Source organism: Chiloscyllium punctatum, chromosome 6 (assembly GCF_047496795.1).
Source record: "Chiloscyllium punctatum isolate Juve2018m chromosome 6, sChiPun1.3, whole genome shotgun sequence".
NCBI classification, from domain to species: domain Eukaryota; kingdom Metazoa; phylum Chordata; class Chondrichthyes; order Orectolobiformes; family Hemiscylliidae; genus Chiloscyllium; species Chiloscyllium punctatum.
Genome location: NC_092744.1, coordinates 37,983,208 through 38,003,183, shown reverse-complemented (window position 1 = coordinate 38,003,183; position 19,976 = coordinate 37,983,208). Strand labels below are relative to the sequence as shown.

The 19,976-nt window shown below is 39.2% G+C and overlaps 1 protein-coding gene across 3 annotated transcripts in view; it reads left to right on the top strand.

Annotated features, from left to right (window-relative positions):
- mcf2l2 (MCF.2 cell line derived transforming sequence-like 2) overlaps positions 1–19,976 on the top strand; it is a 390,224-nt gene that overhangs the window by 162,663 nt on the left and 207,585 nt on the right. For all 3 annotated transcript variants that reach the window (XM_072572454.1, XM_072572457.1, XM_072572456.1), the window contains exons 5-9: positions 3,610–3,729; positions 8,193–8,309; positions 9,113–9,262; positions 17,088–17,212; positions 18,109–18,223. In XM_072572454.1, the coding sequence (XP_072428555.1) occupies positions 3,610–3,729; positions 8,193–8,309; positions 9,113–9,262; positions 17,088–17,212; positions 18,109–18,223 (627 nt within the window). The remainder of the gene's footprint in view (positions 1–3,609; positions 3,730–8,192; positions 8,310–9,112; positions 9,263–17,087; positions 17,213–18,108; positions 18,224–19,976) is intronic.

The window sequence follows — 19,976 nt, the reverse complement described above, 5'->3', positions numbered from 1 at the left end:
CCGCCTAGGAACCCTCCAACCACAAGGGATGAACTCAGATTTCTCCAGTTTCCTCATTTCCCCTCCCCCACCTTGTCTCAGTCCCAACCCTCAAACTCAGCACCACCTTCCTAACCTGCAATCTTCTTCATGACCACTCCGCCCCCACCCCCACTCCGGCCTATCATCCTCAACTTAACCTCCTTCCACCTATCACGTTTCCAATGCCACTCCCCCAAGTCCCTCCTCCCTACCTTTTATCTTAGCCTGCTTGTCACACTTTCCTCATTCCTGAAGAAGGGTTCATGCCTGAAACGTCAATTCTCCTGCTCCTTGGATGCTGCCTGACCTGCTGCGCTTTTCCAGCAACACATTTTCAGTACTGATTGGTTGACAAGTAGATGCTAATTGTTCGAGGCCTTGCCATGCAGAACACACCAATTAATAATGACTGACAGTGAACTGTCAAACTTTGTTTACGTTTTAAACCAGGCAGATTGAATCAAATTGGTCAACATTGCCCTGAGAATTGAACCAGAGAATGGTTGTCACCTATTTTGTTGAGGCAAACAGGTGGGGACATATGGTTTTTCTGATTGCAAAGACCAGAGCCCTGTGGATTAATGTATGTTGCTCCCAATGTGTGCAAGTTGCCACATTGCTAGTCTGACCTCGATTCCTAAATTAGTTATCGAGCAACTTCTTTGCACAGTCAGAATTATTTAGCAATTGTTGTCCAACTTGCAGAATCGCATCAAATGTTGGACTCTGAGAATTTTGCAAGTGTTTGCTGGTTGGGTAAAGTCCAAGTCATCATTAATTGTTGTAGATATTTTCAAACCAACCTGTTCAGAAATGGTATTACATATCTCTAGGATAAGTCGTACTTTAATCTGGATCTCTTGGCTCAGAGGAAAGAACATTACCACTGCACCATTAGAGCCTTTTAGTAGCTTTTGTATTATCCACGACAGTAACTATCAATCGGGGACTACTTGTGAACTATCACTGCACTCCTCTCAGTATAATTTTTTTTTGGATATTTGTTCTGTTGAATACAATCGGAAAAGCTTTAGCAAAATGTATTTTTACAGCAAGACTCAAGTTCTGTACTACCAAACAACTATGTAAAATATTTGTTGAGCAGCTATGTAGTTATTTAGTATATTGATAGATTTCATAATCAATCTCATTGAATGTTGAAGAGGCAAGAAGTTCTGTTGTTTATCAAACCATAAAAACACCTCCATAAACTGGAGTACATTTGTACAAAGGCTGTATTATCCACCCACTCACAAATACAAGTTTCCACAGTGTGCACAGAGATTATTATTCTAGAGACTGCAGATAGAGGGTCAGTTATGGCACAATGTGTAATGTGATTACAGTGTTTAATTCAGTCCCATCTGATCAGTTTTAATCTCATGCTTTGTAATGTCATTCAGTTTGTTTTGAAAGAATTAGGTAATTACTCGACATTTTATATCCGTTTCTTTATAAAGCTTGACTAAAATTTTTAAAAAGTGAGTGTTGAGACAACAAACGAGCAGCCCTGATGTGCAAGCCTAGTCCAATCCACCAGCTTGGGTTCCTGCACCTGAGTGCAAAATATCCTTGCAGTAGCATTTCAATCCTAATTGCTGAATTTAATCATAGAATCTCTACAGTGTGGAAACAGACCCTTTGGCCCAATAGGTCCACACTGACCCTCCGAAGAGTAACCCACACAGACTCATTTGTCCTACCCTATGTTTACCCCTGACTAATGCATCTAACCTACACATCCCTGAACACTATGGGCAATTTAGCATGGCCAATTCATCTAAACTGCATATCTTTGGACTGTGGGAGGAAACAACACAGACATGGGGAGAATGTGCAAACTCCACACAGACAGTCACCCGAGGCTGGAATCAAACTTGGGTCCCTGGTGCTGTGAGGCAGCAGTGCTAACCACTGAGCCACCGTGCTGCCCTAATGTGCTTTGAAGTGCAGAAGCATCCAGTAAGTGCATTGCAAAATGTGCATGAGATACCTGAGAGGCTTTGATGAATTAGTTGCTAACATCCATGTTTGCAAGGCACATGCATCTGTAAGGTTCCCTGACATGTTATTGCTGGATGTCCGAATTTCTTAGAATAATATTCACATTATCTTTCATAAACTCATATTACATTTGATAGTGTTGCACTCATGCCAGCCTAGAAAATAAGCAAAAGCTAACTGGTAGTTTCAAAAATTTGACAAAGTTGTGAAAAGCAATGTTCTTTTATTAACATCAATCATTGTGAGAAAGTGAGGACTGCAGATGCTGGAGATCAGAATCAAGAGTGTGGTGCTGGAAAAACACAAGAAGGTCAGGCAGCATCCGAGGAGCAGGAGAATCGAGGTTTTGGGCATATGCCCTTCATCAGGAATGAGGCTTGTGAGCTAGGGGGTTAGAGAGATAAATGGAAGGGGTATGGGGCTGGGGGGAAAGTAGCTGAGAGTGTGATAGGTGGATGAAGGTAGGGGTAATGGTGATAGGTCGGAGAGAAAGGTTGAGCAGATAGGGGGAAGGAAGATGCACAGGTACGACAGTTCGTGAGGGTGGTGCCGAGTTGGAAGGTTGGATCTGGGCTAAGGTGGGGGGAGGGGAATGAGGAAACTGGTGAAACAATGCTCTTGTATTAACATCAACCATTGCCCATGCAAGCTGATGCTCTTTTCCAGTTGCAACATCTTCTCATTCCAATCAACTAAGGTTGACACTTTAGATTCTTCCCTTCACCAAACATTGTGCTCCAAATTTCTAACCCTCAAATCTCTTTACTTCCATCTACTTTCTTCCTCCTTTTAGGAACTATATTTTCCCACTCTATTACTCCCTCTCATCTCCCTTCATTTCCATCTATGTCTTCTATACTGGATAAGTATGGCTGCAAAAAGAGTGGATTGGACCCTTCTCCTATCAACTTGCCTGATTACTCTTTGTATTGTAGTGAGAATTCCATGCAAGGACTGCCACAAACACTACATAGGACAAACAGGAAGAAAGTTAGCCACCAGGATACACGAACACCAGCTAGCCACAAAAAGACACGACCCCCTCTCCCTCATAGCCCTACACACAGATGAAAAAAAAACACCATTTCGACTGGGACAACACATCTATCCTGGGACAGGCTAAGCAAAGACATGCCAGAGAATTCCTAGAGTCCTGGCACTCCACCACAACGCCATAAACAAGCACATAGATCTAGATGCCATCTATCAACCCCTCAGAAAACAAACAGGAAATGACATCACCACAAACCCCAGGAACCCCATCCGGGAGAAAGATATAAATAGAAAGCAGGAGACAACAGCTTTGCTTCACTTGGAGGTTGCCACTGATGATGTTACCTAGCCAGGTAATGAAACGTCTGGATATCGAACCTACACCTCAGCGAGAAAACGTACACCCTGAGAATTCCTAGTTAGAGTATTCAGAGACTATATTCACCACTATTAACCTTAAGAACAATGTTGAAGGGTAATGCAGCTAAAAAGGCCAAGTTTGCTAATGTTGTTCAGATCTTTTACACTGAGCGTCGGTATGTGTAAGGCTCCAAAGCCAATGGACTCAGAACTTTTCTCCTTTTCCTTTAGGGATCATTTCCAGGGAACTTGCAGCTAGTTTTTGTCCTGCGACCTTCCCGTTTCATCCAGAGGACTATTGCCGACATTGGCATCAGGCTTCAACGAGATGATTTTAAAATGAAGGTACCGGTAAGCATATGGTTTTATTTATGCTCAAGTATTCATTTCATTTCATAGAATTTAATACATTATGTAGAATCGCATAATTTTTACAAAGTTACAGAGCTGTTACAGTACAGAAGGAGGTCATTCTGCCCATTGTGCCAGCACCAGTTCTATTACCTAGTGCCAATCTCTTGCCTTTTCCCCACATCCCTACACACCATGACTATCTAAAATCAAATATCCAATACCTTCTTGAGTTCATCAATTGAACCACTTCCACCACATATCCAGGCAATGCATTCCTTACCCTAACAACTTGCTGCGTGAAAATACAGGATAAAACAGCCTGGACCATTAATATTTATATTGTCCACATAACACTCCGCCAACCAACTTCACCTAAACCCATCTGCAAAGATTTTTTAAAATTAACCTGTTCAGATGTGTTTTTACACACCTCTAGAGCAGGTGGCACTTAAACCCAGACCTCCTGGCACAAAGAGCCCTTCTGATCTGTATACCCTTGCAGTCCTTTCTTCCTCAAATACTTATGTAACTTCCCCTTTAGAAAACTGTTTTGTTGACTCTTTATTTTATTATTTATGTTTATGTTTTTAACAACGATTGGACAGAGAGTAGTCGTGGTCAATATGGTCTTCAGACTTAAAGGTTAACTGTTTTAATTGGCTTAGTTTAAATTGATGGAAACGTTGCTGCTGTAAATTTCAGTCACTTTTATAGTTGAAGGAAACTATAACTATGTATGTCCATCATTAATTTATTGTAGCATTTATTTACATATCGTGAATCCATCAGAATAGAGGAACAAATAAACAGGTGGCTTCAGATTAGAATGGACAAATCTTTATTATGATCTCGGTGGAATATACTATTTGAGAGTTTATGCAAATAAGTATTCTTTGCGAATTACATCAGTCTATGTAATCTTCAAAAAATTGTGTTCCTTGATTAAAATGCACTAGCAGAATGGTGGCTTTACATGTTTCACCTATTTTCTGTATATCACAATTTTTAGGTAACCTAGAATATTGTATATTTCAGATGAGTCATGGTGCATCAATATTGTGAAGAATCTAAGCAATTGGTCTGTTCCAGTAACATGTATATTCAACCTTTTTTTAGGGAAATATACCTCTGTCATGTTATCAATAATTTACTTTGATTAGTAATAGCATAGTTTTTTGATAATCAGTTGTGTTTATTTATCCAGTTATAGTATAGGATTCTATAAACCTTTGTAACACAGTGGACATATGCCCTTGGAAAAGTCTAAATATTTGAGCATAGTTTAAGGTTTATCATATCTAGACCAGGCAAGACAACAAGCTAGTCATCCACAATAAAAAGAAGTTAGAAAGAACATTGCGAGCAATTTTAGCATTTACTACCAATTCCTAATGGCCTTGAAAAAGCGATAGTGAACCTTCTTGAACACTTGTAATTTGTGCAGTGAAGTGACTTCCATACTACTATAACATGGGGAGAGTTTGGATTTTGACCTACTTACAATGAAAGCATGACGATGTACTTTAAACCAGGCTAGTGTAGGATGTGGAGGAGATCTTGTAGTTGTTTGTGGTCCTGCACATGTGCAGTCTAGGTCATTGAGATGACGGGTTTGGTAGGTACTGTCGAGGGAGGCTAGATACCTGCTTTTGTACGTTGTGTCAATGGTAAACCAACATGGTGTGCTGGTGAAGAAGAAAGAACAGTTCAAGATAGCAAATGGGGAGTCAATAAAGCAGACTGCTATTTCCTGGATCTCCTGACAATTGATGGACTCACACTAATTCAGGGAAGCAGAGAGTGTTCCATTATACTCTTGTTTTATGCCTTGTAGGTGATGGAAAAAAGTATTTAGGGAGCCAAGAGGTGAGCTGTTCACCATATAATTCCCAATTTTTGATCATGCTCTTCAACTCCAGTAATAATGTGGCTGGTCCAGTTACATGAATGGTCAGTTGTGATATCCAGAATGTTCATGATGGATTCTATGATGGGTGATGGCATTAAATATAAAGGAGAAATGGCTAGTGCTTTGTAGTCATACAGTATGAACATTACTTATCAGTGCAAAACCTGAATGTTATCCAAGTCTTGCTGTATTTGAATACAGATTGCTTTATTATCTGAGGTTTTGCAAATGGAACTGAACAGTGCAATCATCCACAAACATATCCAGTTCTAGTCTTACATCAGATGTTTAATCAAAGATTTTCTTTCTAAAGATGTTTTCACCTTGGACAATGCCCTGAGCAACACCTACAGCAAAGTCATAGAACTGATAGGATTGGCCTCCAAAACCCACAACTAACCATTTCAGTTGTGCTAGGTATGACTCTGGGCAGTGGACAGTATTTTCCTCATTTCCATTGACTTCAACTACACTGAAACTCCTTGATACCACACTTAGCCAAATGCTTTGATGTCAAGGGCAGTCACTCACCAGTGCAATTCAGATGTTTTAGCTATTTTTGGAGCAGGTCTGTAACAATTTTCAGAGTTGAGTAGCCCTGGCTGAGCTGGAAGGTTCATTTTCAGAAGTTGCATCACCATAGTAGGTGACATCTTCAGTGGGCCTCCAAATGAAGCACTGGTGGTGTAGCCGCTTTATATTTATATGTTTGGGTTTTCTTGGGTTGGTGACGTCATTTCCTATGGTGACATCATTTCCTATGGTGATGTCATTTCCTATTCTTTTTCTCAGAGGGTGGTAAATGGGATCCAAGTCAATGTGTTTGTTGATAGAGTTCTGGTTGGAATGCTATGCTTCTACGAATTCTTGTGTGTGTTTCTGTTTGGCTTGTCCTAGGATGAATGTGTTGTCCCAGTCAAAGTGGTGTCCTTCCTCATACCTACGTAAGGACACTAGTGAGAGTGGGTTATGTCTTTTTGTGGTTAGTTGATGTTCATGTATCCTGGTAGCTAGTTTTCTGCCTGTTTGTCCAATGTAGTGTTTGTTACATCTGAAAATGAACCTTCCAGCTCAGCAAGCAAATCTACATCCAGAACATCAACCTGAGCTATAAATCTTCTCAAAACACTGGAACCTAAACTATTGATCATGTGATAGAAATAAAATCTACAACTTTTTTCACTTTTCTGATGTTTGAGAGTAGGCCAATGTAGCTGTGGTTGGCATGGTTGAATTTATAATATTCTCTAGTCAACCTATTCAGAAATGTTTTTACACACCTCTAAAGCAGGTGGGACTTAACCAGATCTCCTAATCAAAGGTAGGGACATTAACACTGCACCTCATGAACCCTCAGTGCAGTTGAATTTATCTTGCCTTTTGTAGATAGTTAAATGCTGGGGGTGCTGCAACTGCTACTTTGCTTGGTGGGTTTGGTGAGATAATTAGCTGCATATCAATGAGGCTACATTTGCAGTTAAAATATTTGTTAACAAGCAATAATCCTTAACTTGCTGCTGCCTAACAAGAATCTTGACTTGACATCTGGCTGTTGCATGATAGATGCAGCAAGTTTCTCCCAACATGAGATAGGCCTCTTTGGACTTTTCGCACGATTCTGCCACAAATCTTGCCAAAGGCCCCTGTAAGATTCTGCCAGTAAGATACAGCCCTACATTTCTTCCTCATCCCACCTTCCAAATGGATTTATTATTTTTAAGTTATTATTCTTCCTACCAGGTTTTAATGGTATTATCAGGTATTCTGGAGATTCAACAATTTGTGTTACAAGCTCAGAGACTTACTCAACTGATAGTAGCTTTGAACTTTGCCATGTATAAATTTCTACAGAATCCAGTGGTGTGCAACATCAAGCTCAGATCAGATGTGAAATGCTTTGTTTTTGTTCGGATTTGGAGTCATCACTCTTAGATTGTTCAAATCACAGTATCACAAAGTTGTGGAAGAAATATCACGTTGAACATAGTTAATTATTTCACAAAAATTGTAAAAGTTTTGAGAATATTGGTTAGCTGCCGGTTTCCCTTATAAAATATGCATAAGGCAATTTGAAACATCTCCCACTCAAATGATCTTGGATTTGCATATTATGTTTTTAGCTGACCACAGCATGTAGAAGAAATCTAAACTGAACAATAGAATGAATGTATACAATGTTCACATGCCTGAGCATTATTGTGCATATATCACAGACTGATGTAACAAAAGGAACTTGATCCTATCTGACCCCTTTCATATACAGGGCTTTAAAATTCTGTGCAAAATATTGGATTTACCTGTCATATAAGTAAATAGTTTCATAAAAGATCCTTCATTGTCTAGGCTAATGTTTAAGTCGTTCCTTTATGGTATGTTTTATAGCAACATTGTTATTTTTAATGCAATGTATAGCCATAGATTGTTTGAATCCGATGTAATGGTGCCTTTGATTTTCAGATATTTAATCTGGTTGTGTTTTATTATACTGCCTTGTGGAAAGTTAAGCATAATTTGATGGCTCAAAAGCTACTTCTCATTGCCTCTGTTGCAGATTATCATGTTAAATACTATAGCAGATCTACACAGCTACATTGAAAAAAGTCAACTGACGAGAGATTTAGGAGGTACTCTGGAATATTGTCACAATCAGTGGATTCATCATCGAACTGTGAGTGCAAAAATATAAATTTTGTCTTTTTTACAAATGATTAACTTATCTTTGTTTTCTTCTCTTTTGTTATTTACATGTTTACGGTACTGACTTTTTAAATCAATTTAGTATTCATTTTCAAATCGCCTTCCCTTCTAAAGATATGACTACTAACAAAACAACTTCCAATAAAATCACCTACATAAATACCTAACAGTGGTGCTTTCTTGAAATCTATATATTTTTATACATTTTCCTTGAATTGTGACAACTGTAACTTCTCCCCATAGACTTTACAATCAAATGTGATTGCTTATAAGTTTGAAAGCCATATCTATATTGCCATTCTATGTTGTCCTATTTACAGGTTATGCCTGAAAATACCACTTGTTTGCTTTATTTCATCCTTTCCCAAATGCATACTCGACCTTCATTGGTAAATAACTGCAGAAATTAACCTTGTTGCATCAGGCACTATCATCTTGTTACAGTTGATAATATCAAGAGGTGATCTGATCAAAGTCCCAGATCATTTTGTCTTTCATTCTGTATGTATTATTTTAGCCCCTTATCTAACATTATCGATTGCCGTCTTTGTAAATTTGCAATTAATGGAAACTTTGACACATTTAGTTAGCTTATACTGATATTAGACAAATCATCATTAATATTAAATTGCACAGCACTGGCTTTCAAACATCTCAAAATTTTAACATAAAACAGATGCATAGCAAGTAAAACAAGTTACTGTAAAAATTAAAGAGAGTGTGTTAGCCTTTATGTTATATGGTTTTACTGAAATTTCATGTATTTATTTTCAGGCTATAGAAAATTTTGCTATGACAGTGAAAGCAACAGCACAGTTATTACAGTCATTTGGCACTGAACTTGCAGAGACGGAGTTACCCAATGATGTTCAGTCCACAAAACTACTGCTCACAATTCACACAGAAAAACGCAATGAACTAAAGGTAATAGGTGTTATGGTGGTGATGTGTGCCGTTACTTCCAATTATCATGATAATTATAAGGAACAACTTGTTTTCTTATGGGAACCATTTTATATCTATAAAAATAGTGGTGCAAAACCAGTTAAGATGTTGCTTTCTGACGATGCGTACAAGGTAATACTTAAGCCTAAAAATTACCATGAGCAATTTAGCAAATGCATGCTTTAAACATTTGGAAGATGTACCTTGACTATTTTAGTAGAGTTATTACTTAATTCAAAAGTTTGTATATCCTGTGATGTCTGTTCCTCCTACCAAGTGGATGACCTCACATTTTTCCATATTGTATTCCACGTTCTTGCCCATTCAATAAGTCTGTCCAAATACTCTTAAAACCACTTTTCCTTGGATCACACCTTCCTCCACTTAACTTTGTATTACCTGAAAAGTTGGAAATATTACATTTGATCTCCATGTCTAAGTAATTCATATATAGCTGTACCTGATTACTGAACTTTTTATCACTCCACTAGTCAAAACCTGCCAACACAAGAATGGCCCATTTATTCCTATTGTCTGATTACTATCTGTCGACTGATCCTTACTCCGTGCCAGTATATTGCTTCTCTCCTAAGTACTTTAATTTTGCTCACCAACATCCAGAGGAATCTGATCAAAAGTCTTCAGAAAATCCAAAAATACTACATCCATCATCTCCCCTTTAGCAATTTTGTTCAGAACAGCCTCAAAATAACTCTAACAAGTTCATCAAACATGATTTCCCATTCAGAAATCCATTGTGACTGTGCCCATTTGATCTTTTTTATCCAACTGTCAAGTTATCATATCCTTTATAATAGATTCTAGCATTTTCTTGACTATTGATAAAAGGCTAATAGGTCTGTAATTCCTTCCTTTCTCTCTCACTCCCTTCTTAAATAGAGGAGTGACATTTGCTAGCTTGAAATCTGCAAGAATAATTTCAGAATCTACAGAAGTTTGGAAGATTGCCAAGCTGATTCAGTGTGCTGCGTGCATGATGTGGGAGGTCAGGAACACTGATGGTGTCTCTGGCTCCTATAGCTGTGGAAAGTGTGTATACATTCAACTTCTGAAGGAGCATTTGCAGCACTGAAGAAAGAACTAGATGACCTCAGGCTCATCTGAAAGAACGAGGATTTTCTGGACAAGACCTTCAGCAAGGTCATTACACCAAGCATAACAGAAGAGGGAAGAAGGAAGATGATGATGAGGAAGGAAGAGATGATTCAAGTACAAGAGACCCCGGGGGAAGTACCTCTTGTAAACAGGTTGAATCTCTTGGAAACTGCCGAGACAGACAACAATGCCAGTCTGAGAGGTGGACAGGTCTGCTAATCAAAAATTGGCATGGAGGCAGAGCTGAGGACTCAGACATCATGCAGAGCCATGGTAATAGGGAACTCACTAGTGAGAGGGACTGAACAGGGCTTCTGCGGCAACAGGTGGGATTGAGGATGGTGTGTTGCTTACCTAGTGCCAGGATCCAGGACGTCACCTGCAGAGTGCAGGGAATCCTCAAGGGCAAAGATGAAGAGCCAGATGTGATGGTGCACATTGGCACAAATGATGTTGGGAAGAAGAGGAAGAACATTCTATAGCAGGATTTCAGAGAACTTGGAAGAAGGCTGAAAAGCAGGACTTCTAGAGTGGTTATCTCTGGTTTGCTTCCAGTTCCTCAGGCTGGAGAGGGCAGGAACAGGGAGATAATGGACTTGAATGTGTGGCTGATGAACTGGTGCAGGAAGCAAGGATTTAACTTCTTGGATCACTGGGATATGTTTTGTGGTAAGGATAAATTATACAAGAGGGATGGGTTACACCTTAATAGGTAGGGGACCAGCATTCTGGCAGGCAGGTTTGCCACTGCAATACAGGGGTGCTTAAACTAAGTAGTGGTGGGGAAAAACTGGAAATTTAAGAAGGAAGTTAAAGGGAAAGTGAGAATAAGAGAAGTTAAGAAAGACAACACAATCAATGGAACAGAAGATTCAAGAAGGGATCATACAGTATGGTCAAGTGAAATAAGGATTGATAGGAGGGGTGAGGGGAGTAACAAATTAAGAATATTATATATGAATGCATGAAGCATAAGAAATAAGGTGGATGAGCTTGAGGCTCAGTTGGAAATCGGCAGATACGATGTTGAGGGGATAACTGAGACGTGGCTTCAAGTGGACAGGGCTTGGGAAATGAATATTCAAGGCTACATGTGCTATCGAAAGGACAGACTAACAGACAGAGGGGTGGGGTGGCCCTGTTGGTGAGGAATGATATTCAGTCTTTTGCGAGGGGGGGGACATAGAATCAAGAGATGTAGAGTCAGTATGGATAGAGCTGAGAAATTCTAAGGGTAGAAAGACCCTAATGGGAGTTATCTACAGGCCCCCAAATCTGTCTGGATGAAGGGCGTAAGTTGAATAAGGAGTTGAAATTAGCCTGTCGCAAAGGTATTACTACAGTTGTTATGGGGGATTTCAACATGCAGGTAGACTGGGAGAATCAGGATGGTACTGGATCCCAAGAAAGGGAGTTTGTGAAGTGCCTCCGAGATGGATTCTTAGAACAGCTTGTACTGGGGCCTACCAGGGAGAAGGCAATTCTGGATCTAGTGTTGTGCAACGAACCGGATTTGATCAGGGACCTCAAAGTAAAGGAGGTAGTGACCATAATATGACAAGTTTTAATCTGCAATTTGAGAGGGACAAGGGAGAATCGGAAATGTCAGTATTACAAAGGGAACTATGGAGCTATGAGGGAGGATCTGGCCAAAGTTCAATGGTTCAATACCCTAGCAGGGATAGCAGTGGAACAACAATGGCAGTATTTCTGGATATTATGCAGAAGGTGCAGGATCAGATCATTCCGAAGAGGAAGAAAGATCCTAAGGAGAGGCAGGAGCGGCCATGGCTGACCAGGGAAGTTAAGGACTGTATAAAGATAAAAGAGAAGATGTATAACATAGCAAAGATGAGCGGGAAGCCAGAGGACAGGGAAACTTTTAAAGAGCAACAGAGTCATAGAGGATAACTAAAAAGGCAATACATGGAGAAAAAAAGAGGAACTAAGACAAACTGGCCAAAAATGTAAAGGAAGATAGTAGAAGCTTTTTCAGGTATGTGAAAAGAAAAAAAGATGGTTAAGACTAAAATTGGGCCCTTGAAGACCGAAATGGGTGAATTTATTGTGGGGAACAAGGAAATGGCAGAAGAGTTGAATAGGTACTTTGGACCTGTCTTCACTGGGGAAGACACAAGCAATCTCCCAGCTGTAATAGTGGCTGAAGGACCTAGGGTAATGGGTGAACTGAAAGGAATTTACATTAGGTAGCAAATGGTGTTGGATAGACTGTTAGGTCTGAAGGCTGATAAGTCCTTGGGTCCTAATGGTCTGCATCCCAGGGTACTAGAAACCAGTGGCTCTAGAAACCATGGACACATTGGTATTCATTTTCCAATATTATATCAAATCAGGATCAGTTCCTGCAAATTGGAGGGTGGCTAATGTTGTCCCACTTTCCAAGAAGGGAGGGAGAGATAAAACCAGTTGGCCTGACGTTAGTGATGGGAAAAATCCTGGAGTCAATTATAAAAGATGAAATTACGACTCATTTGGATAGCAGTAACAGGATAGGTCAGAGTCAGCATGGATTTACAAGGGAAAATTGTGGTGACTAATCTTTTGGAATTTTTTGAGGATGAAACTATGAAGATAGACAAGGGAAAGCCAGTGGATGTAGTGTACCTGGACTTTCAGAAAGCCTTTGATAAAGTCCCACAAAGGAGATTAGTGAGCAAACTTAGGGCACATGGTACTGGGGACAAAATATTGACTTGGATTGAAAATTGGTTGACTGACAGGAATCAAAGAGTAGTGATAAATGAGTCCCTCTCGGAATGGCAGGCGCTGACCAGTGGGGTACCACAAGGTTCGGTGCCGGGACCGCAGCTGTTTACAATATACATTAATGATAAAAGTGAAGGTATTAAAAGTAATATTAGCAAATTTGCTGATGACACAAAGCTGGGTGGCAGGGTGAAATGTGAGGAGGATGTTATGAGAATACAGGGTGACTTGGACAGGCTAGGTGAGTGGACGGATGCATGGCAGATGCAGTTTAATGTGGATAAATGTGTGGTTATCCACTTTGGTGGCAAGAACAGGAAGGCAGATTATTATCTAAATGGAGTTAAATTAGGTAAAGGGGGAGTACAATGACATCTAGGTGTTCTTGTACATCAGTCAATGAAAACAAGCATGCAGGTACAACAGGCAGTGAAGAAAGTTAATGGCGTGCTGGCCTTCATAACAAGAGGAATTGAGTATAGGAACAAAAAGGTTCTTCTGCAGTTGTACAAGGCCCTGGTGAGACCACATCTGGAGTATTGTGTGCAGTTTTGGTCTCCAAATTAGAGGAAGGACATTCTGCTATTGAGGGAGTGCAGCATAGGTTCATGAGGTCATTTCCCAGAATTGCGGGACTCTCATATGTTGAAAGACTGGAGCAATTGGGCTTAAAAATACTTGAGCTTATAAGAATGAGAGGGGATCAATTTGAGCCGTATAAGACTATTAAAGGATTGAACACTCTGGAGGCAAGAAGCATGTTTCCGCTGATGGGTGAGTCCAGAACCAGAGGACACAGTTTAAAAATAAGGGGTAGGCCATTTAAAACAGAGTTGAGGAGAAATGTCTTCACCCAGAGAGTGGTGGATATATGGAATGCTCTGCCCCAGAAGGCAGTAGAGGCCAAGTCTTTGGATACTTTGAAGAAAGAGATGAATAGAGCTTTTAAAGAGAGTGGAATCAAGGGTTGTGGGGTTAAGGCAGGAACAGGATACTGATTGTGGATGATCAGCCATGATCATAATGAATGGTGGTGCTGGCTCGAAGGGCCGAATGGCCTCCTCCTGCACCTATTGTCTACTGTCTATTGCCACCTCTTTCAACACCCTGTGATGTAGAGTTTAGGTTCCAGGGACTTAGCATTTTTCAACCTCATTTATCTCTCCAGTACAATCTTCTTATTGATTCTAATTTTCTTCAATTCTCCCTAGTCAATTGAATCTCTAATTCTGGGAGCTTTCTTGTGCCTTACTCTGAAAACAATCACAAAGTAATCATTTAGTTTCTCTGCCATTTCTGTATTCCTCATTAAAAATTCTCCTGACTCTACCCATAGGCTCACATTCATCTTAGATTCTTCTTAGATTTTACATTTTGCTATTCATCTTAGTCAAACACTTCCTGTTTACATATCTATAGAAGGTTTTGAAGTTTGTTTTCGTGTTTTTTTCTTCTAGGTTGTATTCATATGCTTTTCTCCCTTTCTTGGTTTCTTGCTCCTCTTCTGCCATATTTTAAAACGTCCCAATTGTCAGATTTACTAACATTTTGGCAACTTTATAAATCTTTTCTTTTAATCTTATACAATCCTTAACCTTCTTTGTCAACCACAGTTTCATGACCTTTTTTTAAGATTTTGCACCTTGAAGGAATATATAATTACTGTGAGGCAAGTAATATTTTTTTAAAGAACTATGCCTACATTGTCTATGTACAGGTTGTTAAAGAACATTGCTGATGTCCAGTCATGCCTTTTAACGTATTTTCGTAATCCACCTCAATTAATTTTTGCCTCATTCCTTCATAAGTTCCATTTTCCAAAGGGCTTCTTTTTAAATTCATTCATGGGATGTGGCATTGCTGGCTGGCAAGCATTTATTGCCTGTCTCGACTTGCCCTTGAGAAGATGATGGTGAGCTGCCTTCTTGAACCACTGTAGTCCACATGCTATAGGTATCCAGCAGACTGTTCCAAAACGTCAAGACTAACACACTCTAAAAAACTTGCCCTCCACAACTTTAGTGCTCACTTCGTTTACACAGTCTATATGCAGATTGAAGTCATAGAATCATGGAAGTCTGCAGCATGGAAATAGACCCTTGGGCCCAACTTGTCCATGCCACCAAGTTTTCACAAATAATCTAGTTCCATTTACCTCTGTTTGGGGATAAGCCTGAAACACCAATTCTCCTGCTCCTTGAATGCTGCCTGACTGGCTGTGCTGTTCCAGCATCACACTCTCGGCTCTGATCTCTAGCATCTGCAGTCCTTACTTTCTCCTAATAAATCCCTTTCTACCTGTTCAAATGTTCCTTAAATGACAAGACTGTACTTGCTTCCATTACTACCTTTGGCAGACCATTCCAGACACTCAATACCCTCTTGTGAGAAAAGAAATTGCCCCTTTGGACTCTTCTGTATCTCTCTCTCCTCTCATCTTAAACCTATGCCCTTAAGTCTTAGACACCCATGATAACTGTTGTCCATACTACATATTTCTCCTATCTCCTGATTAATATCATGCCCCACATTACAACTGCTATTGGTGGTTTATAAATAACTCCAACCAATGTATGCTGCCTCTTGCTGCTGCTTACAAACAGATTCCATACATTGTTCTTCCAATCTGAGATCCTCTGTTACCAATGTTTTGATCACCTCTTATTGTCAGTACAACTCCACCTGATATAAACAAGGAATAAAAGTAGGCCTTTCAAACCTGCTGTGCCAATCAATAAGACCATAGATGATCTGATTTTAACTTCAATTCTACATTCCTGCATTTTTCAATAAGCTTTCAGCCCATTGCTCAGTTGGTTGGACAGCTAGTTTGCAAAGCAGAGTGACACCAGCAATGAGGGTTCAGTTTCCATTCTGACTGAAGTTACCATGAAGGTCACACCTTCTCGACCTTGCCTCTTGTCATAGGTGTGGTGACCCTCAGGTTAAACTCATCACTTATTCCTCTCTAATGAGAGAGCAGCCCTATGGTCCTCTGGGTCAATTGTGATTTTATCATACCTTTTAATCAAGAATCTATCTACCTCTGCCTTAAAAATATTTAAGAATTCTGCATCCAGTGCCTTTTGAGGAAGGGAATTCCAAAGATTTACAATTGTTCCATCTGTTCTTCTTAAACTTTGAATATCTTTGAATATTTAGTCTCTAGTCCTGGTCACTGTGCAGTTATGTTTCTGTAATGGAAATTAGATCATACCTATTTAACTCTCGTTATACCATTTGATCATCTAACTTGTAAATGCTGAATGCATTCAGGTAGAGTGCCCTTAACATGATTTTGTTAATTATATTCCGAGCATATGAAGCATACTTGATGTTTGGTTTTGTCTCTCCTATATTCCTGTCTCCTCAGCAGCTTTTTTAACTTTGTGTTACGATTTTTCTTCCTTCCAATTTGATTTACCCCTGCCATTTCCCTAAAATCTGCTTTGAGGACTTCACACCCCTTCTTACCTTTGGCATTGGTACTAATGGGGACCACAACTTCTGACTGGTTACCCTCCTTCAGAAAGTCCTCCAGCCATTACAATATATCCTTGACTCTAACACCAGGGAGGAAACATATCATCCTGGAGTCATGCCAATGCTGCAGAAATGCCTGTCTTCTCCCCTGGCTATGAAGGCCCCTTTCACTACCATTGTTCCATTCTTCTTCTTCCTCCACACACACACACAAATATGTATGTCTTGGATACATGACATGTGATGTTCTGCACATACCACTGGATCCCTTTTGCCTTCATTAGCATACTATTTACACTCAATCTTTCACAGAAATTAGTAAACCCTTTACAAATATGGCAAAAGAATGCACACATTGCATTGTATATTCATTCGGATAATGCACAGCATTAACTAATCTAAATGTTGCTTTTTTTTCCAAAAAATTGAAATGTCAATTCAAAACAGCAATTACCGAGCCTTCGCTTTTGTTTTTCAGGAGAGACTGAAATTGGCAGTAAAGGAAGGCAGCACTTTACTAATATGTATTAAGGAACCACTTACTAAAAATCCCAATTATGCACTGAATTCTGATGAACTGGAAAATATGGCTACAGTTGAAAGGTTAGTGACAGCATCAACAGCAGAACATTTTCTTTGCTGCACAACTATTATTTACAATATGATAAACCTTATTTAGTGATAACTGAATTCAGATGATTTTTTTTGTTTGAAAAATTGTGTTATAACTAAAATTGCTTCTTTAATGTTTCTTTATTGTCTTTAGATTAAAGTGATTCCACATCAACATTCATTTCTATTGAAGATAAAAGTCAACTCATTATTATATTTGTTCCTTCTTGCATTCATTCACTAAACAGATTTGTACATTAATTACCTGTCAGTTAATAATACAGCAAGTTTCGTTAGAAATTTCATAAGATTCCAAGCGAGAAAGGGCTTACTAACCCATCCAACAGTAACTCTGCTTTCTTGAAAAAAGAATGTTGAGAAAAGACCTAAGAGACATCTTCAAAACTATGAAAGATTTTGATGAAATGAATGTAGAGAAAATGTTTCCTTTTGGAAAAGTAGAATGAAACAGGATGATAGACAAGGAGAAATCCAATAGGGAATTCAGAAAAACTTCTTCACCCACAGATTGTACTGTAGATCTTCCTATCATTTGCAGACAATATAATATAGTTAAAGACAAATTATGCAAGCATAGGAGGGAAAAGGGAATAGGTGGTTACAGAGCTAGATTCAGATAAAATTGTGAATTAAGAAAGAAGTGCAGACTTGCGACTTTTTATGGTTTATAAGTGCAGAAATTTCTGTTTTTACTTTAAATTGCACTTTAAGTTCTAAAAACAGACTGTTTTCATCTTTGTTTTATACTTAATTTAAATAAAAATGAGTTATTACAGAAGTGCTCAATAATTTGTAATATATTATTCTGTGGTATCAATTGGGCGAAGTTGTAATTCTTTGGTATTCCCAAATTTTGTTTGTGATAGACTACTGATGCAATTGGATGAAACTGAAAATGCCTTCGACCAGTTTTGGTCAAAACACCATCTCAAACTAGAACAATGCCTGCAGCTTCGTCATTTTGAACAAGACTTTCGAGAGGTACTTTTCACCCATTATACAGGATATTGTTTTTTGTGAGATGAATTGTTATTTTCTATAGATTTCAAGTGTTCAATTACTTGTATAATCTCTATTGAAACATGCATATTTTGAGTTGAAACAAATTCAATTTCTTCTTTGTTAAAAGTAGAACATTTAAAATATCCATTCTGCACGCTACAATTGATGTATGAAGGTATAGCTATAGAGGCTCCATTCTCCAATTCTACACATGCATATCAGGTTTAGTACAGAAATAAAATTTCCACTAACCTGTGAGAATGCCACAAAATATTCTTTCTTTCCTCTTGAAACTAAGCAAATACCATGTCTATTGGTAGTACTGCCAAGGCTGCAGAGCTGCTGGCCACTGGACTGCATAGATATCTTAGAAAGGCAATGGATACTTTTTTTTCATGGGATGTGAGCATCATTGGGAATATTTGTTGCCCATACTCATTGATGCTGAACTGAATGGCTTGCTATACCTTGTCAGAGGGCATTTAAGACCCATAGACATTGTTGGAGATTGGAGTCACGTTTAGACCAGACCAGCTAAGCATGGTGTATCTCCTTTACTGAAGGTCATTAGTAGAACAAGTGGGGTTTTGCAAAAATTGGTGGTAGTTTCTTGGCAACCATTATTGAAAGTAACTTTATATTCCAGACATATTGATTGGATTAGCAAATTAGCAATTTAGTAAGTTTGCTTGCTGAGCTGTAAGGTTCATTTTCAGGCGTTTTGTCACCATGCTAGGTAACATCATGAACCTCCGGTGAAGCACCAGTGGTGTGGCCTGCTTTTTATTTATGTGTTTAGGTTTCCTTGGGTAACCTAACTCACATCCATACTGAATATAAAGTCCACCAGCTGCAACAATGGGATTTGACCCAGGGCTTTAGTTTGGCCCTTGATTATTCCAGTCACATTACCACCATGTCACTGCCTCCTATAAATAGTTGACTTCTGCTATGTATGTAGTTGAGAATGCTGCCCCTTTAAGAGAGCTCATCACATCACCTGGAGTGGCAGAACTTGGGTCCAGTGTAGAACTGGCTATGGAGGTGTGAAGATTATCAATTTGCCATTTGTTCAGATTACTGTTTGTCTACCTGGTATATAATTTCTGGTCCTAAAGGAAGTACCAATATTACCAATTGGCAATGAGAGTGAGATTTGGCCCATAACCTATGCAAATGGCATTTATTGTCCCGAGGAGGCATTGTCTGGATTTCAGAAATGGCATAGGATGTCTAACTGAGAGTGGTGATCATGACAGAACTTTGGTGCAGGTGACACCATGGAGACATAGTATGCTAGCACAGCTGGTGAGGGAACAGCCAACAGGGGAGCATGCACCAAGGGTATTTGGGCTGTGAATGTCTATTAGACTCAAGTGGCGGGAAAACAAAATGGCAGTCCAGTTTAGACTGTTTGATGAAGAGTCAGAAAATTGGACGTTATATATGGTATGTGTAAATTTGTCTTTCAATGTGAACAAAATGGCTAAGGACATCATGGCACCAGTTTTCTTAAGTACCTTTGAAACCAAGATCTTTTCAATTTGAAGGAGTCTGCTGCAACCAGAGAAGCCTGTGGAGAAGACATTCCAGGAGCTACTCAAACTGTTAGGAAATTATTTTGCATTCAAGCCACTGATGATTGCAGAAGATTTCTGTCTTTACAAACGAGTACAGCATGAAGGAGAGTTATTTGCTAAATTCATGGCTGCCTTAAAGTGGTTAGCAGAAC